Source organism: Callorhinus ursinus, unplaced genomic scaffold (genome assembly GCF_003265705.2).
Source record: "Callorhinus ursinus isolate GAN/ISIS: 27379988/994484 unplaced genomic scaffold, GSC_fseal_2.0 scaffold121, whole genome shotgun sequence".
Lineage (NCBI taxonomy): Eukaryota > Metazoa > Chordata > Mammalia > Carnivora > Otariidae > Callorhinus > Callorhinus ursinus.
In genome coordinates, this window is record NW_027397183.1 from 223,158 (window position 1) to 243,502 (window position 20,345).

The 20,345-nt window shown below is 50.3% G+C and overlaps 3 protein-coding genes across 9 annotated transcripts in view; 1 reads left to right on the forward strand and 2 right to left on the reverse strand.

Moving 5' to 3' along the window:
* The first annotated feature begins 245 nt into the window (after nucleotides 1–245).
* Nucleotides 246–10,430, forward strand: PIAS3 (protein inhibitor of activated STAT 3). 2 transcript variants are annotated; one of them, XM_025858457.2, is made up of 14 exons: nucleotides 246–423; nucleotides 3,053–3,470; nucleotides 3,611–3,695; nucleotides 3,902–3,952; nucleotides 4,201–4,291; nucleotides 4,806–4,940; nucleotides 5,143–5,248; nucleotides 6,042–6,115; nucleotides 6,249–6,409; nucleotides 7,770–7,903; nucleotides 7,983–8,151; nucleotides 8,319–8,452; nucleotides 8,641–8,678; nucleotides 9,254–10,430. In XM_025858457.2, exons 2-14 carry the CDS (start codon nucleotides 3,056–3,058, stop codon nucleotides 9,518–9,520), a joined length of 1,860 nt encoding a protein of 619 aa, XP_025714242.1. In that variant the 5' UTR covers nucleotides 246–423; nucleotides 3,053–3,055; the 3' UTR covers nucleotides 9,521–10,430. The 2 variants fall into 2 exon arrangements, with proteins under 2 accessions (XP_025714242.1, XP_025714241.1); XM_025858456.2 differs by lacking the exon at nucleotides 246–423 and adding an exon at nucleotides 1,031–1,130.
* On the reverse strand, nucleotides 7,595–13,135 carry NUDT17 (nudix hydrolase 17). Of its 4 annotated transcripts, XM_025858463.2 has the most exons (8): nucleotides 12,799–13,135; nucleotides 12,434–12,620; nucleotides 12,167–12,192; nucleotides 11,919–12,011; nucleotides 11,562–11,660; nucleotides 11,196–11,332; nucleotides 10,659–10,811; nucleotides 7,595–8,138 (listed from the first exon to the last, which is right to left on the reverse strand). In XM_025858463.2, the coding sequence occupies exons 1-8, from the start codon at nucleotides 12,988–12,990 to the stop codon at nucleotides 8,135–8,137; spliced, it is 891 nt and encodes a 296-aa protein (XP_025714248.1). In that variant the 5' UTR covers nucleotides 12,991–13,135; the 3' UTR covers nucleotides 7,595–8,134. The 4 variants fall into 4 exon arrangements, with proteins under 4 accessions (XP_025714248.1, XP_025714246.1, XP_073745993.1 ...); XM_025858461.2 differs by lacking the exon at nucleotides 11,919–12,011; XM_073889892.1 differs by lacking the exon at nucleotides 11,562–11,660.
* A 2,008-nt stretch (nucleotides 13,136–15,143) lies between these two features.
* The window catches only part of POLR3C (RNA polymerase III subunit C), an 11,257-nt gene continuing 6,055 nt past the window's right edge, over nucleotides 15,144–20,345 (reverse strand). For all 3 annotated transcript variants that reach the window (XM_025858458.2, XM_025858459.2, XM_073889890.1), the window contains exons 8-15: nucleotides 18,654–18,734; nucleotides 18,342–18,393; nucleotides 17,935–17,995; nucleotides 17,343–17,493; nucleotides 16,494–16,595; nucleotides 16,316–16,365; nucleotides 15,739–15,888; nucleotides 15,144–15,309 (exon numbers count right to left, since the gene is read on the reverse strand). In XM_025858458.2, coding sequence (XP_025714243.1) covers nucleotides 15,228–15,309; nucleotides 15,739–15,888; nucleotides 16,316–16,365; nucleotides 16,494–16,595; nucleotides 17,343–17,493; nucleotides 17,935–17,995; nucleotides 18,342–18,393; nucleotides 18,654–18,734 — 729 coding nt within the window. In that variant the 3' untranslated portion in view covers nucleotides 15,144–15,227. The remainder of the gene's footprint in view (nucleotides 15,310–15,738; nucleotides 15,889–16,315; nucleotides 16,366–16,493; nucleotides 16,596–17,342; nucleotides 17,494–17,934; nucleotides 17,996–18,341; nucleotides 18,394–18,653; nucleotides 18,735–20,345) is intronic.

A 20,345-nucleotide genomic window follows, 5' to 3' on the forward strand; every position in this document is an offset into this window, starting at 1 on the left:
AGATCCCGGTCCATCCGGCCTTATTTGCAGCATGACTCCACCCCAGGCCGGTACACCAGCTCAAGGGGTCAGAGCAATAGCGAGAATGATGAGATCCGAGAACCTCCTCCTTTCTGACCCGCTCACTCGAGGAGTTAATCGCTCAGCGCCGGGCTCCGAGTCCCTCCCTCTCCCGCCTCAGACTCCGCCCCCTCCCTCAGTGGCGGCCGTCCTGGCGGGCTCACCCCGGAGGGGGAGGCCCCAGCCCCAGCGCGGGGCCGGGCGGAGCTCCCGTCCGGGCGGAGCTGCGGCTGCAGCGTCCAGCTGCCCGACCGACCTCCAGCCTTGTAGACGGCGGGAGCGGCGCCGGGCCCCCTCCCCTAACCTCCCCAGCCCACCCTCCGAGCCTCCCGATCCCCCTCCCCGCTCCCCGCAACCGTGCTGGTAAGTCCCGCTCATCGCACCAAACTTTTTTGCTGCCGAGTTGGAGTCCTACCGCGGGACCACGAGCAACACTGTAGTTGCTTGGTGGCGGGTGGCGGGTGGGAACGGGGGCGAAGGATTGAGAATAGCCGTCTTGAACTATTCACAACTCCATAGCTTCTCTGAAACGGATCAGATCTCACCCAATTCCCGAGTTGGTAGAACTCTTGACTTTAGCTGGTTAAACTTGTAGAGAAGATGACGGTATTCGCTCCAACTTCGCCACCCCTCCCCCATTTCTCTTGGATTTAGCAGTTTTCGATACTTTCCCTCCATCTTTCAAGTATCTTTGGCTCCCTAAAAGCTCATCCCCTCCCAGCTCTGGCGTGGCAAAGCCCCCTCCCCCAGGCACTTCGGGTCCGCCTCCTCTTCATTACCCCCGGGAACCCCGCGATCTTTCGGGCTACACTCCCTCCGGTCTTGCACCCGGGCCAAAGACTTGCAGGGGCCGGGTCGGGCGGTCGAGGGAGGGGCTGAGGCTGGGGCCTGTCCGGAGCCCGGCGGGCGGGGCCGGGAAGGGGAGGTGTAGGGGGCCGGACGGGGCGGAGCAGGCGGCATTTGCGGCCGGCGCTGGGGTGGAGAGTTGTGCGCCGGTCCCTGGGCCTGAGCTCGGGCTCGGGCTCGGGCGCCTGCGATGTCTCAAGATGGCGGAGCTGGGCGAATTAAAGGTACCGGCCCCCTCCCCCATCCCCATCTGGACGGAGCCCGGCGGTGCGCCGAGTCAGGGAAGCGACCGAGACTGGGTGCTGAGGGCTCGGGTGGGGGCTGGAGACGTGGCGGAGACTGGCTGCCGGGGGTGGGAGCGAAGTGGCTGTGGGCGAGGACCGGGCTGCGGCCGGGCTCCGGGGGCGGGGCCGCGGGGCAGATGTAGGGGTGGGGCCGAGGGGAATTGCAGCTGTTGGGGGCCGAGGCGCAGGGGGCGGGGACGCAGGGGTAGAAGTCGGATTTGGTAGTTGGGGCAGATGTAGGAGGAGGGCCAGGGGTAAAAGCTGCTGCGGAGGCATAGGGGGCGAGTTGTTCGAGGCCAAGAGATGGCGACAGTAGGGGGCAGATGTGGGGATGGGACTGGGGGGCAGATGTATGGGAGGCTCCTGGGGAGATGCAGCAGAGAGGATGGAAGCTTTGGGGCTGCTGTTGGGATCCGAGCCTTGGGAAGTACCAGTAGGCGGCTGAGATCTAGGGGGCGGGGCTGTGCGGGCGGCTGGATCGAGGGGTGGGGCAGAAGCATCCAGGAGGCTCAAAGGAAGGCGCTGCCTTAGTGAGCCGGTGTCTTTGGGCAGAAGACAGAGGAGTGTGAAACTATGGGATGGGAAGGGGGAGGTTCTTGACAAAGCTAATGGAGAAATAAAAACAGGACAGAGGAAATAAGGGTGGGAGAAAGAACACGTTTTTCATCACATTCCTCAAAAGGGGCCCAAAGCCATAAAGCCTCCTGTGAGGGGGCGAATTGTGGAGGGCTAGCAAGGCCTGCCCATGACAGGGTCTCCCAGAGATTCACAGAAAGGTGTCCTTTTAGGAGAGAGCTTTTGGTGCCCTCCTACTGCCAGACAGTCTTGAGGGTAACCGTATCCGAGGACATCTCACAGAACCTTAAAAAAACCACTGGGTTCATCCCCCTGCCTCCTGGCTTTGTTCTGCCTTTTGAAATGGAGCCATAGTCCTTGGCGGGCTTGAGGTCTAGTCACTGGGCCCAGCTGCATTTAGGAGAACTTGCAATTCTGCACCCTGGCTCAGGGGCCCCACGCCTTCTCATCCTCCCAGGGCCTCTGCTTAGAGGAGATCACTCATTTTCTCTATGCAGGGGAGAAACAGGATATTAGTTCCTGGCAGATGGAGTAAACAGATAAACAAGAAGGTAACCTGGACTCGGTGATTTACTATTAACACCTTTGCACCAAGTTTTGGTCATTTTTGCCGTCCAGAAAAATAGGACTGAGGGAGGGATGTTTATGTAAATGATGCTTAGAAAGGATTTGGGGGAGTTACAAGCACTGAACCCTGACCTGAAAACCCTGGCCACAAACGCTACAGAGAGGCTTGGGGAAAATAGCTGAGGTGGCTTGAAGTGTTGGGAGGGGTGTGCCTCGGGCACAATCCTCCAGCCACCTGCCCCCTTTCTTCCCCCTTGGGGCTGTCTGGCCTGAATGCTCTTCTCCCCCTCCTTCTCCCTGTCTCCTAGCCTCTTCCCAGGAGGCTGGGATGGGTCTGAGAGTCTGAGAAAGAGCAGGAGAGGAGATAAGCAGCTTAAAGGAGCGTCTAGGCTCAAGGCAGGGATGGAGGTAGGAGACCGAAGTGGACTCGTTGGTGTGCTTGTGGATGGCTGGCTGCCTGCACCCTGCCCCGCCTGGCCGCCTTACAGGCATGGGGAGATAGGGTTACTCAAGCTCTGGGGGCCAGTGGTAAGGTTGACCTGAGGGTTGCTGAATGGGCCTGAGATGTCCCTTTGGCTAGATTGGCTGTCTGGCAGTCATCCACTGGCTGCAGAGCATCTTTCTGATGAGTGCTGGGGGCGGGGTGGGGGGCATTGGCTACTTGGTAGCTCAGCCCCAGCACCCTTGGCAGTATTCTCCAGTGTCTCTCTTCTCCGCAGCACATGGTGATGAGCTTCCGGGTGTCTGAGCTTCAGGTGCTGCTCGGCTTTGCTGGCCGGAACAAGAGTGGACGGAAGCACGAGCTCCTGGCCAAGGCCCTGCACCTCCTCAAGTCCAGCTGTGCCCCCAGTGTCCAGATGAAGATCAAGGAGCTTTACCGCCGGCGCTTTCCCCGGAAGACCCTGGGGCCCTCTGATCTCTCCCTGCTCTCTCTGCCCCCTGGCACCCCTCCTGTCGGCTCTCCTGGTCCTCTGGCTCCCATTCCCCCGGCCCTCTTGGCCCCTGGCACCCTGCTGGGCCCCAAGCGTGAAGTGGACATGCACCCCCCTCTGCCCCAGCCCGTGCACCCTGATGTCACCATGAAACCATTGCCCTTCTATGAAGTCTACGGGGAGCTCATCCGGCCCACCACCCTCGGTACGGCTCCGTCTACCTCAGTCTTCCTGATCCATACCTCTTGCCCAAGCCTTTCTTTAGGCTTTATTCCTGTGGGATCAGCAGCCTGGGATGGGGGCAGCGTCTGTGGCTCAGGAGTAACTGCCCCTTTGTGTCCTCAGCGTCCACTTCTAGCCAGCGTTTCGAAGAGGCGCACTTTACCTTTGCCCTCACGCCCCAGCAAGTGCAGCAGATTCTCACATCCAGGTACATCTCTCCCAGCCCTCCCATCTCATCTTGGGATGATTACCCCTGGACTCTGCTCTCTGACTTTCTTCTCTTCTGTCCTGCTCTCCTGCCTGTCCATCTTCCTGCACCTGCTTTGTCTCATTCTCTTGTGCGTCCCTGACTGTTCAAGCCCTGCCCTCTCGGGGCCACATCCTGACATGTTTCCCTCTCCTTCCCTGTCACAGAGAGGTTCTACCAGGAGCCAAATGTGACTATACTATACAAGTGCAGCTCAGGTGAGTCGATCCCCCTCCCCCTTCCCGGCTGGGCTCCTGTTGGGGGTGGGAACGAAATCAGGGTATGACGGACACGGCTAGGAGATAGCCCTGCTCTGCCCCATCTACCCCAACCCTGGGACTTCTGTTGGGTGCTGAGGGCTACAGCTACAGACATCTGTGACGGACTGAGATTCCCTGCCTTTCTGCCAGCTTCAACTCAAGAAACTACCTCCCCCACCCTTTCATCTTTTCTCCTCTCTTACCAGGTTCTGTCTCTGTGAGACCAGCTGCCCCCAGGAGGATTATTTTCCCCCCAACCTCTTTGTCAAGGTCAATGGGAAACTGTGCCCCCTGCCGGTAAATGCTCTTCTCTTTTTCTGGCAGTAACCCCTTTCCTCTTTGAGTTCTTAAATGTTAAATACAAACCGATTATGAAAGAGACATGCCTAGCACAGTGCCTGGGTACATAGTAGGTACTCAGCCTACTGAGGGATTAATACAACCTAGAGAATGCTAAGAGAGGGCTGACGCACAAGGGTTCTGTCAGAACCCAAAAGAGGGACATTAGTTCAACCCAAAGGTTCAGGGAAGACTTCTCTGATGACCTCAGAGCTGAGAGTTGGAAGAGGTGGGGCTTGCCTATTCCTCCTCCTCAGGAACCCAGGGAGTAGGTTTTTATTTCCCTGGTCAACGAATAAGCTGTCCTTTGTCCCCAGGAATGAACCCCACATAACAACCCTAGATAATGCTTTAGTTTTATGAGTCACTGAATGGGCCCCCCATGTCCTTGGTCAGTGAGTGATGCTGGTCTTCCCTCCAGGAAGTGAATAACCTGAGACAAGATGTCTTGACCATTCCCTCCTTTCCCCAGGGTTACCTCCCCCCTACCAAGAATGGGGCTGAGCCCAAGAGGCCTAGCCGCCCCATCAACATCACACCTCTGGCTCGTCTCTCGGCCACTGTTCCCAACACCATCGTGGTCAACTGGTCATCTGAGTTTGGACGGGTGAGCAGGGCTGGGGCAGGGAACCTAGAGAAGCCTATAGGGTGTGAGGGGGCATCATCCCGTGTTCTGGGTTGGGGAAGCATCTTCCTCTTTATGGGTCTTTCTGCCTTAACCTGCTGTCTGTGGTCCTCATGGGACAAAGGGTTGGGGTGGTGGTGATGTGCAGGGCAGAGGCTAACTGCGTCCCCCTCCCTCCAAGTAGAACTACTCCCTGTCTGTGTACCTGGTGAGGCAATTGACTGCAGGGACCCTTCTACAAAAACTCAGAGCAAAGGGTATCCGGAACCCAGACCACTCTCGGGCACTGAGTGAGTAACATCCTGCCCCTCTTTCCCCCTCTGATTTGGATCCAAGTCTTCTCGGTCCTCCAGCCTTTATAATCAAACCCGTCCCCCTCTTATGACAGTATACCTCATGTCACACAATGACCCCAACCCTCCCCCATCCCCTTACCAATCTTCATGGTTGAGAAGTCAGCCCACTCCCAGGCACTGAGTGACACCCTTGCATTCTCAGTTATACATCTGCTTTGCACCTCACAGACCCTCCCTCCAGCCCTGCTGGAATATGGCTTCTTTAGACTGGAAAGAGTCTTTTTTTTTTTTTAAGATTTTACTTATTTATTTGAGAGAGAGAGAGAGCACGAGCGGGGTGAGGGGCAGAGGGAGAAGCATACTCCCCGCTGAGCAGGGAGCCCGATGTGGGGCTCGATCCCAGGACCCCAGGATCATGACCTGAGCCAAAGGCAGACGCTTAACCGACTGAGCCATCCAGGCGCCCCGAGACTGGAAAGAGTCTTAAGGATCATCTAATCTAACCCTCTTGTGATGCTTCAGTTCCCTCTAAGTCATCTCTGCCAAAGTGCCATCCAGCTGTATTTAAGCATCTTCAGGGATGGGGAAATCTCTCCCTCACACCCAGTCTTCATGTGATATTCCACTGGCCCCCAAAGACCACCCCCAACGTGACATCCCACTGGCCCCCAAAGGCACTCTGCCCAGCTGCCTCTCAGCCAGAGCCGTCTGCTTCTGGCCTCACCGCCTCCTGGGCTTCATCTCCAGATTTGCTGACCCCATGGCTCTGGCCTCATTCTTGTTTCAGTCAAGGAGAAATTGACCGCTGACCCGGACAGTGAGGTGGCCACTACAAGTCTCCGGGTGTCACTCATGTGCCCGGTGGGTACAAGGGAGATGAGAACGGGGAGGGGGGTTGGGTTAAACTCTGGACCCAGATGAGGGCTCCTAGGGCTACCAGAGTGAGGCTTCCTGGGATATAGGGACTCTGACCAGAGAACTCGTCTCTTCTCAGCTAGGGAAGATGCGCCTGACAGTCCCTTGTCGTGCCCTCACCTGCGCCCACCTGCAGAGCTTCGATGCTGCTCTTTATCTACAAATGAATGAGAAGAAGCCAACATGGACATGTCCTGTGTGTGACAAGAAGGCTCCCTATGAATCTCTTATCATTGATGGGTAGGGCCACTCTGCATTCTGCTTCCTCTTACCTAGGACATCCACTAGGGACCCCCCCATCTATATATTGAGAGACCTTCCTTGCCCTTCCAGGAACCCCAACTCTTAACCTATCAATCCCTTTATATGTATATGTATATATATAATTTTTCATCTTTATAATATACAGTTGACCCTTGAACAATATGGGTCCACTTATACACAGATTTTTTTCAGTACAGTACAGTAAATATAAATGTATTTTCTCTTATTTGTGACTTTCTTAATGTTTTTCTTGTCTAGCTTACTGTATTATAAGAATACAGTATATAATACACATACAAAATATGTGTTAATTGACTGTTGATGTTATTGGTAAGGCTTCTTCTGGTCAACAGTAGGCTATTGTTAAGTTTTGGGGGAAGTCAAAAGTTATCCGTTTTTTTTTTTTTTTTAACACTAAAGAGTTTTTTAAAAAAAAAAAGATTATTTACTTTAGAGAAAGAGAGAGAGAGAGAGAGAGAGAGAGAGTGCGGGGTTGGGGGGTGAGGGGCAGAGGGAGAGGGAGAGGACATTAAGCAGGCTCTGTGCCCAGAGTGGAGCCTGACATGGGGCTCGATCCAGACCAGAGCTGAAACCAAGAATCGGATGCTCAACTGACTGCGCCACCCAGGCGCCCCATCCATGGATTTTTGGTTGTGCGAGCGGTCAGTGTTCTTAACTCTCATGTTGTTCATGGTCAATTGTATATATTTCCAACATTGAGGATTTACTGCATTAGGCATCATGCTGCGCACTTTGCACGCCTTATCTCACGGAATCCTCATAATTAACCTTGTGAGATGGGTATGGTCATTACAGGTGAGGAAGCTGAGACCTAGAGAGATTATCTTGCTCAAAGTTGTAATTGTTAGTGAGTGGCAGAGTCAATGTATTGAACTGATACAGTGTATCTCCTAGAACAACTACGTGATCTCTCACTGACCATGGTAAGGAAAGGTTCTTCGGAGCGTCTGGATGTACGGATCTAGCTAGTCCTAACCCCGGTCCAGAGCCTCAGTTACGGTCCTCCTTCCCAGTGCTCTCTTTGAGATGGTTTATGGAGTTCTGTATCTCTGTTCCTTTTGTCTTGTCACAAGTACTACATGAAACATGTGCTTAGAATGTATTTTTTGGAAAACTTAGCATTGAAAGTTGACAAATCTCTTTTATATTACCTTACTTTATTTGATTCTGACAACTCAAGAGGGTTGAGTAGAGTGAATAATGTCATTTTACAGACAAGGAAACAGGTTCAGAGAGGTGAGTCCCAGAACTCCCCGGCTACTGTTCCCAGCCATCTCCCAGCCCCATGAATTCCCATTCTCTCCCCTTTCCCCAGCTTATTCATGGAGATACTTAATTCCTGTTCGGATTGTGATGAGATCCAGTTCATGGAAGACGGATCCTGGTGCCCAATGAAACCCAAGAAGGAGGCATCTGAGGTTTGCCCCCCGCCAGGGTATGGGCTGGATGGTGAGTGACCCCCCTCCCCGAGCTGAACTACATCTCAGATGGCCTCGTCTCTGAGACACAGTCCTCTTACCACCCGCAGGCCTCCAGTACAGCCCCGTCCAAGAGGGCAATCCATCCGAGAATAAGAAGAAGGTTGAAGTTATTGACTTGACAATAGAGAGTTCATCAGATGAGGAGGACCTGCCCCCGACCAAAAAGCACTGTCCTGTCACCTCAGCTGCCATCCCGGCTCTACCTGGAAGCAAAGGGTATGAGGAAATAGGCTGAGTCCATGCCAGAAGGGGCAGAGGAAGAAGTCAGGAATGCTCTCTGGTCACTGGACAAACCTTGGGGCAGAGAGGGGGCTCAGGAGGCTGAGCTGGGTGAGGGCATCTGTCGTTCGCTGGCTGCCCCAGTTCCTCCTCTCTCCTCACAGAGTCCTGACATCTGGTCACCAGCCATCTTCGGTGCTGCGGAGCCCTGCTATGGGCACGCTGGGCGGGGATTTCCTGTCCAGTCTCCCACTACATGAGTACCCACCTGCTTTCCCACTGGGGACCGATATCCAAGGTAGGACACTGATCACAAGGTGGGCTGTTCCCTGCCACATCTGCCCCCAAACCAGATCAGAACCCCTGTTCCTTTTCAAAGCCTTCTGGCTCTCTTGCAAGGGCTACAATCCAAGGGACTTCTTTGGGTTTTTTTGGCCATGAAGGGGTCAGACAGGAGATTGATTCTGATTTTTCTTTTCTTACCAGGTTTAGATTTATTTTCTTTCCTCCAGACTGAGAGTCAGGTAAGTGGTTCCTTCTCCCATGAAGCTATCAGATCCCTGAAGTTTCCTTTCTAGGCACTGATGCCCGCCCCCGCCCCCATTTTCCCCTAAGACCTAAATCTGCTTCTTGTGAGGGAAGGCAGGGGCTGGGGGGCAGAGGGGGTGTGGGCAGTTTATTTCCCTACTAGACCCTACCGATGCTTCCTCAGATTCTCACCCATGTCTTCTTTGATACCGTTACTGTTCTGTCTCAAGTTTTTTAGAATTCTGCCCTGACTGCTCTCCATTCAATCCCCCCTCCAACACACACCCATGTGCACTTGAGCACTGTGCCTGCCCCAGCTGGACATTCCGTGCATTTCAGACACCCACAAGGCCAAGAACCTAGCAAGCTGGAGGGACTGTATCAAGGCAGGGGATAGGGGTAGGGAAGGGGTGGGGTGGGGAAGTAGGGGGAAAAAAGTCTCCCCTGCTTCTCAGAGGGTATCTGGGGGTCCAGAGGGTTTGATTTATCCCAGGATATTTCTGAGATCAGTGACTGGGAGGTGGGTGAAGTCAGGAGAAAATCTTAAAACTGTGCCCTTGATTCCCCCCAGCACTATGGTCCCTCCGTCATCACCTCGATAGATGAACAGGATGCCCTTGGCCACTTCTTCCAGTACCGAGGGACCCCTTCCCACTTCCTGGGCCCACTAGCCCCCACATTGGGGAGCTCTCACCGCAGCACCACTCCAGCACCCCCTCCTGGCCGCGTCAGTAGCATTGTGGCCCCTGGGGGGGCCTTGAGGGAGGGGCCTGGAGGACCCCTGTCCTCAGGTCCCTCTTTGACTGGCTGCCGGTCAGACATCATTTCCCTGGACTGAGTCCCCTGGATGATGGAAACTTCACTGCCTCCCACCACTGAGCAAGTATGCTGTGGAGTTCAGACTCCTGGCCACTCTGACCCCTCAGGGGGCTTTGGCCAAAGGTCAAAGAAAGACCTTCATGGTATCCTGTGTTTGGCCTTCTCTCTGCCTAACAAGGCCAGCACCCAAAGGGTTAATATTTAACCTCTTTTTAAGGACATTTGGGTTCTATTTTCGGAAATGTTCTTTGGATGGCTGGCACATTCCTTCGGGTATGTTAAACCTAGGCAGTGGGAGGCACACGGGATGGGGTGTGAGTTGGGGGAAGGGCCGAATTGGCTAGAGCCTCATGGGGAAAGGGCCTTTCTCTTGTCCCCTAGATGCCATGCCCTCTCTTCCCCAAACCTATGGTTCTCTCCCTTCCCCACATCCATTGTCTCTTCATGTCCATTCCGTTCTCTTTGGCCAAACAGACAGGTGGAGAAGCTGAGACAGGCAGACATATGGACAAAGAACTCTATTTTGGGTTGCAGATTTTTTGGTACATAAACAAGAAAAACCAAAATACTCCAAAGATGATTTCCCCTGCCTCCTACTTCCCAGTATGACTGAGGAGGAGATAAGGCCTTCGCCCTGATTCCCAGGGGTTTGGGAGCAGGGTCTGGCCTATTGCCTGGGTCTCTATTTATATATTTAAGTTCACAATGTTTCGTATGCTGACCAGCTTGGGGCATGAGCTTCAAGAGGCCCACCGCCCCGTGGTTAGGTCTGGCTCATTCTGCACCTTTTCTGGGAGGTGGGAAGACCTCATGCTCTCCCCATTCTCCTTTTTTAGGTTCCTCCAGGGCCTAGGACCTATGTTGTAATTTTACTTTTTATTCTCAAAGTTGTAGCAAAGTTCTTACCCATAATAAAAGTTGTGAATGTCTGTGAGTGTCTCAGAGGTGGGCTGGGAAGGGGATTATGCACTTCCCTTTCCAGAGCCCTGGTTTGGGCGGAGGGGGCCCATGTTCTGTTCCTCCTTGCAGGACCGGGGCCCACTTTCACGTGGGAGGGGTGTTCCACTGAGGAGCTCCAGGGCCATTTGCTCGTCCTTCCTCTCCCTCATAGAGCGTTCAGCCCAATGTTGCAGGGCCCTCAAGTCCTTTACCCTTACCTGCGCACATGTTGCAGCCAGAGCCTGAGGGCAAACTTGGTCCCAGAGCTGACCCTCTCTTTGCCTTCAGCTGTGGTTGGGGTCGTCCGCAGCAGCGTGGACATGGGCAAGGCCAGGGGTCGAGCTCTTCCGTCCTCCTCTAGTTCTGCCGTACTGCATAATGACAGCTCCTGTCCGGGCTGTGCCTTGTGACTTAGCCCTCTTCCACGGAACCCTCCCAGCCACAGCAGGAGAGGGATGGGTGGACGATGCCCTCATGTTACAGAGAGGAACAGGTTCAAGGAGGGTTAAATGCCTTGCCCCTTTGGGGGAGTGGGACTCAAACCCAGTGGTCAGTGCTAGCCAGCTTGGGGCAGGAACCCTTGGAGTTGGATGGACAGTGTTCTTGATCTCATGTGCCCCTTTCATCATCAGCTGGCCAACCCACTCCCTAAATGTCCCCCACGACACAAAACTCCCCCCCTGGGGAGGGGAGAGAAGCGGAACTTCCCAATGACTATGTGTTGGTGTGTTGGAGGGTCAGGCAAGAGCTCTTACAGGACGGAGGGTGGTAGCTCCTGGGGGAGATGTCTGGGTGTCTCTGTCCCATCCTCTGTGGCAGCCACTGCAGCTGCTACATCTGGTCCCAGCCACATAAAGGCGCTCACCTCACTTGGGTTTGGTTGGATCCGGGCCTGGGCCAGATAGGTAGGTAGATCCCTTAGCCGTGGCCTCTCTTAGGAGGCCTGTTCTTGACCGCAGCCTACCCACAGGTGGAATGGAAAGAGACTTGGGGCAGGGGCAAGGGGAGAGGCTATGGATTTCTTGGGTTATCTCTGACTGACCCCCCACCCTCTGCCCTAGTCACGGAACCAGTCTGCTTGGGTCTCAACTCCCATTTCCTTCCTACCCTGCCAGCCCTACCTGCAGCTGCTGCTGTGATTCCTGGGAGACCACGAGTAGATAGAGAATGATGTGATGGTATCTGGGGAGACCCCAGCTCAGCCTAGGGGGGTAGGCAGACTAAGAGAGAATACAGCAAAGATGAGAACTTCCTATCTCTTTTTGAGACTTTGTAAATACAGCTGAGGAAGTGGAGGGTAGAGATGGTGCAGGAGGCACACAGGTGGGGACTGTGGGTTTGGGGACTCCAAACCACCCACCCACTGTTCATTGTTTCTCCTGTGGCCAAGGCACGTAGGGCTGTTCCATAGGCTTTGGTGGGTTGTTGAGGGCTTTTGGTTAAATAAGGAAGGGACCTTTTCCAGGTTCCTGTCTCACCTCCCATAACCCCAGAGGGATCCAAGAGAACTGGCCCTGGGGCAGCTGGAGTCCACTCTCCTCCCAAAGCTCTCGAAGCCCTCCGTCCAACAGCTGGGAACAAGAGAGCACAAGTCCCAGACATTTCTCTCAATGAGAGAAACAGGTCCCAAGTCCTTTGTTCCTCCCTCAGCGCACACCCAAGGCAGCCCCAGACAGAGGTCTCTGGTTTCAGGGCAGGGTGAAGGTTGGGTTAGCAGACTGGTTACCTCTTCATCAAGTTCCACGTGCCCACCTGCAACAACAGTGGGACCAAGGGATAAGTGGTGGTGTTCTTGGTCAGGACGCCCTGCGCACTATTTATACTACGCCCTCCTCCTGGGGGGGGGGGGGAACAGATGCCATTGCAACTCCTTTTGAAAAGGGGACCTACCATATTTCTGAGCCTGCCTCTCTGTCCTGAGACTGGGAATAGCACTGTTGGTGAAAGGCCCCTTTCCTCCCCGGACTTGGGATCTTGTTCTCAGGGCACTCACCTGGAGGTACCCAGAGGTTGGGAGAAATGCTGAGGGTGCGTGTCCTTCGGGTTAACAAGACAGTCTGGTCGCTGGACTGCAGCATGACGGCCACACCCAGATCCACACCTCGATTCGTGGGCAGCTCGGCCCCCGGAGTCCTGAGCTGCTGCTGGTCCAGTGCCACAAAAGGGCAGAAAGGGGGTCGCTGGCGGGGAGGGGGGGTAGCCGTTTGGGTTAAGGCTTCAGAAGCCGGGCAAAAATCGGGCAACGCCGCGCGGTGGGGGAGGAGGTCGAGTCTGGTCGATCCTTGCCCCCAGGCCTCTCTCGCCAGCTCCCACCCGACCCCACTCCTGCCCCCGACCCCGGGTCCCTCTTCGCCCGACCTGGAGTGGAAGTCTGGTCGAAGCGCCTGGGAACGGGCCGTCCGAGAGGACGAGTCGTCCTCGCTTCAAGCTGCAGTGCGTGGGCCACGGCCCGAGCCCTGGCCCGGCGCCCAGGAGGCGACACACACTCTGCACGAAGCTCGGCGACACGGGGCGCCCGGCCAGGAGCAGCAGCACCCGCGCGGCGGCCATAACGCGGCTCGGGGGCCGCGGCCCGCCTGGCGCCCTCTGCTGGCCCAGCGGCGCCGCCCCTCGGAGCGTTCGGCGGGGTCGGAGGGAAGCCGGGCTTCCGCGATCCGCCGCGGCAAATTCAGGCGGAACACTTGGGGATGAGCCAGAGGGGCAATGTTAGTAAATGACAAAGAAGAAAACCTCGAAATCCTCAGCTCCTCTTTTTTCCCCTCTTCTCTGTTTAGGAGAGTGATTCAGACTGGATGATTTCTCAACTCACATGTCACCTCCCGCCAGCCACGGGCCGTGTACTATATAAGCACCCCTCTGTAGCACTCTACGCCTATCTGCTCTAGTAGGTATCACCTCGAATTAATTACGTCTCTTCGCCAGACACCCAGGAAACGTTCTTGACCCCTCCCTTCTCTTTCTTCTCACTCAAATGGCAACTCAGTGCAGCAGATTCTACCTCCTTAAAACTTTCTCGAATGTCTTGCCCTCTAGCCTTCATTGTTCCTAGTCCTAGCCTTCCTCCCATTCTGCTTGAGGTGTCATTGCAAGTCTCCAAATAGTCCTTCCCCTACCAATTCATTCCCTAGGGTTCTTCCAGAGTGATCTTTCTCAAACACAAATCTCATCATCTTGCTTCCCACTGCTCAGAAGATAAGCTACGAATAAGCACAGTAGAGTGAGGACGCCCCCCCCCCCCAACCCTGCTCCGGTCCTGCCGGCTGTCCAGCCTCACTGCTGCCAGGACTTAGGCCCTATTTTCTAGTCACATCCTATTTGCAGTTCTTCCTGGAGCCAGGCTCTGCTTCCTGGGATCCCTTTCCCCTTCTACCTGGCAAATCCTCATCTTTCAAAAGACAGACTGTCACTTTTTCTGCGCTCCCTTTCCTGCCTGACCCTTCTCCCTCTTGCCTCTCTGTATATAATACTTTTCTGCTAGAGCCCCCAAGTATTTCCTTGTATTTATTTGTCTTCTCCCACTAAGCTATGTGTGCAAGGCTTATTCATCTTTGTATCCCTAAAGCCTAGCCCAGTCCTAGGCACATTAACAGATGCTCAGTAAAGAATGGTGAGTGGCTTGAAGGCAGAGACAGCAACTTATCTTGATATATTATATCCAGTATAATGGCTAGCAATTAATTGGCACTTGATTGATGAATTAATTAATTCATTAATCTTAATGAATTAGAGAGAATGGACATTGGCAAGAGGAAACCGAAGAGATTTTAACAGCACCTACCTGCTTTAAATGAACTGAAGCTGCTGGGACAAATTACATCAACTAGGTTAATTTATCTATCTATGCCACTGAAAGAGAAAACTTAGAATTGCTGCTTTTAAGAAACCACGGAGAAGAGGAAGGCAATGATTTCTTGAGTGCTTGCCATATGCCAGGCATTGTGCTAAGTGTCTTACATACACAGTTTCAGATGTGCTAGAAACCTGGAGCTGGCAAATGTCTTCTAGCCATAGATTCTAGTGTGAATGCTGGGGCCAGTCCACCTGCTAGTCCTGAAAATAGCTTTTATTCCCCTCTGTGTGGTTGTCTTTCACATTCCCTACACTGTGTGTGTGTGTGTGTGTGTGTGTGTGTGTGTGTGTGTGTGTGTGAGAGAGAGAGAGAGAGAGAGAGAGAGAGAGATTACAACTTAACAAAATAAAGAACAGGTGTAGCCTTTTGAGAATGGAATCTGCTTAGGAAGAAATTTCTTACACTGACACGGATATTCAAACACAGGCCTGGCTGACTCTTGGTGGGAAATGATGCATCTGATAGATGATTAATCTAGTTGATTTAAGGTCCTTTCCCCCACTGAGATCTGATGAGGGGAGAATACAGTGATGGGGAAAAGACGGGATCAGCAAACTTTAAAAAACATCTCAAACTCTTTCTGGTGTATTCTGGGCAGTAGGGATAGAGAGGGCATTTCAGTATAAGACTTGGCAATGGGTGCACCTGGGTGGTTCGGTCGGTTGGGCGTCTGCTTTTGGCTCAGGTCATGATCCCAGGACCCTCGGCTTGAGCCCCACGTCAGGTTCCCTGCTCAGTGGGAAGTCTGCTTCTCCCTCTCCCCCTGCTCATTCCTGCTCTCTTTCTCTCATGCACACACTTGCTCACTTTCTCTCTCAAATAAATAGAGTCAAAAAAAAAAGAATCGGCAACGTTATCTCACTGCAAAGACTGCATCAGGCACCTCCTTTATTTTTCCTTCCAATCTCCCCAGAGTTTTTGAGACTCTTCTTCTGGGTCATTGTCTCTTCATGGTGCTCTCAATATATGACTCCAATAGGAAGATGGTTTCATCCACCTGGATCTCACTGGCATCCAACCTGAGTGAAAAAGTGAAAGCATTTGCCCAGAAGGAAGGAACATTCATTATTTAAGATTCGAGGCCATGGAGAATGGCATTGAGAGCATTGTAAGAGATGGTTCGAAGGGGGAGATGACTGCAAAGGTCTAGGAACGAAGTGATGAAAGCCTGCATGAGGACCAAGATGAAAGGCCCGATTTGAGACACATTACTGAAGTTAAATCAACAGACTTGGTGAACAAGAGTGTGTAATAAGGCAGTAGAAGCTGAAATGCTTTCAGAGTTTTTAAGCTTAGGAAAACAGGTGGATTAAATTCTGCCAATTGAGCTGGGGAAGAAGAGAGTGAGTTTAGGTTTGCTTGGGTGAGGCTGGAGGGGTAGCAGGGTATTGAGGTGGACTTGTCTGGAAGGTGTTTTGAAACATAGGTTTGAGATTTATGATGCTTACTTGTTGACATTACGCTTCAGGGTTTCTAGCTGCTGGCGTTCAGGGGCTGTGATCATCTCCTCTATTTCTTGGAGCTGTACCTCCTCTGCACCTGTAGCCTGCATAGATGCAATGATGGCTTCCACCCTCTGAGACTTTTCTAGTAGACGCCTGTCAGGCAAACACAACTCTGAGGCATGTCCCCTAGCCCTGGTGATTCTTTCACCCGTTAGCCCTACGGCATAACTCCCTCTTCTCCCATGTTCCTGGTCAAAGTGGATATTGCCACCTTCCAAAGATAGTTTTTACAAGTTTAACTAGAAATATGACTTCACCCCTAGAGCTCTCACTGCCTCTCATCTGCACTTAAAAGTTTAATGCCAGTTTGTACATTTCTGATAAATTTAATCTGCAAAATTAATTCACTGGGGGTATATCAGAGCAGTTTAGACTAATGTACGATTTAGGTCAACCTAAGCCAATAATTCAATGCAACTAGACAAGTTATTGTCTCTATTGGTTTTTATTTCTACAGGAAATTTCCCTTCAAGACTTTGACCTTGAAAAATGTAATTACTCAACTGAAAATGCTACTCACTTGTTCTCTTTCGTTTCAAATTGTCTCCTTTCTATCAAGTTGGCTATGCTCTGAGGGAAGAGAAGACAAGAAATGCACATGGTTCTATTTAAGTAGCTCAAGTAAAATGGCTAAAGGGGGCATGTGGGTGAGATTTGTCTGTGTGGAGCGAGTGGGGAGAAGGTCCAGAAGAAATTACCTTGTAGCACCTGTGCAGCAACATTCGGGCAGCTGACAGGATGTTCACAGTATATAAATAGAAGGTCCTAGATGGGGCATGGTCTGGTGTTTTGGGAATTTCCTATTTGTCCATAGAAAGAAAGAGAAAAGAAGTCATACTGTTCTTCAGAAATGCCAAGTAAACACCTGTCCCATCCAGAACGACTCAGCTCTCTCACTTAATACTTTCCTCTTCCCCAGTCATTCAGCATCTGTGTTTACAGCAAAATCAGCCACATGGAGAGCTTTCTCTATTTGACTGTAGGCATCCTCAGTGGGGAAGAAAGAGAAGGCAATTAACATTTTCTGAGCAATGCCTGTGTGCCACGTAGATTGTATTTGATCTTTAGGGCAAACCATATTATTTTTATTACCACCATCCATCACCATTTTATTGATGAGAAAAATGAGAGGAGGTAATTTGCTCAGTGTAACTGGGTCAGAGGGAGAACTGTGATTCTGATTTCCTAATCCATCCTGTTTCCTCATAGGGCATACCACATGGCTGTGCACACAGTGAGGACCCAATAGATACTGTTGGCAGATTTAATCTATAATAGACTTAAGGCCTGAGGAAAGGACAAATCACAAGGACTAGGAGCTAAGGAAAAAGGGCAATTCTGGGGTGATTTCTTGGCTGTGCCTCTTTTTAACTAGGCCACTTAAAGCTTCACAGTTCTCGTTCAAGTGCTTGCTATGTCTCTGTTAATCTTTTTTTTTCTGTCTCAGAGCTGGAGAGAGAGTTTGCTTGGGGTTCAGGATGTTTGCCTCAGAAGTTTCGTTCACCCTTGGCCAGCTCCACTGGTTGGTGACTTATGCCACTGGTTACCTGGAGTGATATGAAATTTCCTGAGAGCATCTTGTAAAGCATATCCTTTGCCTCCTTTGCTGGAATCATTGCAAAGTCTTCTACCTGCTTCTGTTCCAGGTGTTTCTTTTGCAAAACTAGACGGAATATTCTGGCACAGCGAGACCCAAACCTGGAAAGGAATAAAGAGAACAAATGGCATAACATAGATTAGTTTTAGCTCCTAGTCACAAATGGCAGTTGCTGTTTCCATGTAAGGAGGCAGGACCAGAGAGAGGAACAGTGGTCAGGGATTTCTTTTACAACTCCACAGATTGATGACGGTACTGCTAATCATAAAGGAGTCACTGCCCGCTGACTCACCAGAGTACCCGAGTTCCTGCATTTTAAGTAAAGGCTTTAGGAAGCCTGGTTAATTGGCCTCTTTGGGAATTAAGTGGTAGGGTATTTAGGGTGAAGAGCAGTAGTGGATGGGATCTGTAGCAGTCCAGTGGAAAAATGGGCAAGATGCACCAAGATGTATGTACACTGGGCGCTTACATAATGATCAAATTGCTTATTCAAATAAAGTGTGGACCCCAACCCTGAGCAGGGTGACCCTTGATCCTCTTACCTCTCCTGTACGACAGACTCCAGAGTGGCTGTGGCTAGGGATCCTAGAGCTTTATGCAGGTCTTCGTGTAGAGCGTTAAGGTCAATAATGTTTTGTCCTGGTCACTGTGATCTTAGTTTTAATACTATGTCTCTAATTCAAAATTGAAACGCTATTTTGTTTTTCACATTGGTCTCATTTATGGTTTGTAAGTATTTCAATAACTCAATTTACTAGGATTTAAGTCAGGGTTTTGCTTAAAATTCGGTTAATTAAAAGTCCTTTTTACTTTTTTATCATCAATGTATTAGTTCAATTTTCTGACTTATTTAGTCTACTAAATATTATCCAATCTTTTTTTTCATAAGTCACCATTCTTCTTCATAGTTCAGGCTGCCTGACTGTAAGGAAATAACTGCTAAGGATACTGATGACATACATTCCTCCACCACTGTCGCCAGACTTTCCAACAAACTCTAGCTATTAAAAAAAAACAGAGAGACAGAGAGAGTGTGTTAACTGAATGGAAAGTCCAGTGATTCCATTTCCAAAGGAGCAAATCTGGCCAAGAGTCTGCGGCAGGTAGCCCTCCTATCAGATAATGGTAGAGAAACTGTCTGAGCTGGCTAAGTAAAAATGAGGCTACAGAAGGATACCAGGTTTCAGTGGCAGAAATAAATCGTAAACACAGCAGAAGAAAGGAGGAAAAAGAAAGAACAAAAAAGAAAAAACAGACTTACTGGATCATCTGCCAGTAGAGTGAGATACTGATCGAGAACTTGTTTAGAGATGTTATAGCCAACAGGTAGGGATCTGAAGATCTACGGAGCAAAAAGAGATGGTGAAAAAGGTTTGGGAACTTAGAATTGCTAACATTATTGAAATAAAGATGTTTTAATCTCAGATATCACAAGTATAACTATGTCCAAATATATAGCGACATTGTAAGAGTAAAAAACTAGAAACAATCCAAATGTACAATAAGGAACTGATTAAAATAAAGTACAGCATGGCTACTAAATGGAACATGAAACTGCCATAAAAAATGAGATCTATATATACTGACATGAAAAAGGCTTAGATATACTGTCACATGAAAAAAGTAACTTTAGAACAGTATGTAGAGGGCGCCTGGGTGGCTCAGTTGGTTAGGCAACTGCCTTCGGCTCAGGTCATGATCCTGGAGTCTCGGGATCGAGTCCCACATTGGGCTCCCTGCTTGGCGGGGAGTCTGCTTCTCCCTCTGACCCTCTTCCCTCTCATGCTTTCTATCTCTCATTCTCTCTCTCTCTCTGAAATAAATAAATAAAATTTAAAAAAAATTTAGAAAAAAAAACAGTATGTAGAGTATAATCCTATTCCTTTTTTTTGCTAAAAAAATATACATCTATCTACATAAATGTGAGACTATACATAAAAAAAGGTCTGAATAAATAGAGGTATTAAAACTATGAACAAGAATCCCTGGGGCTGAGCTGGGATCACACAAAACTATATATATATTTAAGTTAAGATATGTTACATACAATAACAAACCCAGATTTTAGAGGTTCAGTTTTTTTTTTTTTTTAAGATTATTTATTTATTTATTTATTTATTTGAGAGAGAGAGAATGAGAGATAGAGAGCATGAGAGGGAAGAGGGTCAGAGGGAGAAGCAGACTCCCCGCCGAGCAGGGAGCCCGATGTGGGACTCGATCCCGGGACTCCAGGATCATGACCTGAGCCGAAGGCAGTCATTTAACCAACTGAGCCACCCAGGCGCCCTAGAGGTTCAGTTTGATGAGTGTTGACAATTACATATACCCAGGTAACTACCACCCACAATAAGATATAGAACATGCCCATCATTCCTAAAAGTTTAGGGGGCTACAACTTAAAAAAATTATACTTTTCTATTGTTTGAATATAGGTCATATAATTACTTTTGTTGAAAGAAAAAAACCCTGAAATTTTTGTTATATAAGTTTAAAATTTTTTAAATAATATAAAATGAAAATATAGCTATTTAATATGGATAAATATAATTATGAAATAGAATATAAATAAAACGTGAAATTAAATGTTCACGTTTTAAGAAACATATATTAAAAACATTTAAAATACACAAAATTAGTATACTGAACAAAACAAATATAAGGGGCCAAATAATGTTTTGAGCACCAAGGTTCTCAGATTACAAACAGTGGATTCTTAGAATTAGGAATAGCTTGTATTTGACTAAGAGAATGGTTTAGGGTTTTTTTTTTTGGATATATATATATATTTTATTATGTTATGTTAATCACCATACATTACATCATTAGTTTTTGATGTAGGGTTCCATGATTCATTGTTTGCATATAACACCCAGTGCTCCATGCAGAACGTGTCCTCCTTAATACCCATCACCAGGCTAACCCATGCTCCCACCCCTCTCCCCTCTAGAACCCT

Excerpts from the sequence above, each read along its gene's own strand:
- PIAS3 (XM_025858456.2), top strand. The coding sequence starts at position 1,107 with ATGGCGGAGCTGGGCGAATTAAAG. Across the intron at positions 6,410-7,769 it reads GAATCTCTTATCATTGATGG|CTTATTCATGGAGATACTTA; the intron begins GTAGGGCCACTC and ends CCCTTTCCCCAG. Across the intron at positions 8,152-8,318 it reads GCTCTACCTGGAAGCAAAGG|AGTCCTGACATCTGGTCACC; the intron begins GTATGAGGAAAT and ends CTCTCCTCACAG.
- NUDT17 (XM_025858463.2), bottom strand. The coding sequence starts at position 12,990 with ATGGCCGCCGCGCGGGTGCTGCTGCTCCTGGCCGGGCGCCCCGTGTCG. Across the intron at positions 12,193-12,433 it reads CAACCTCTGGGTACCTCCAG|GTGGGCACGTGGAACTTGAT; the intron begins GTGAGTGCCCTG and ends CTGTTGTTGCAG. Across the intron at positions 11,661-11,918 it reads TCCCTCTGGGGTTATGGGAG|TCTGCCTACCCCCCTAGGCT; the intron begins GTGAGACAGGAA and ends ATTCTCTCTTAG.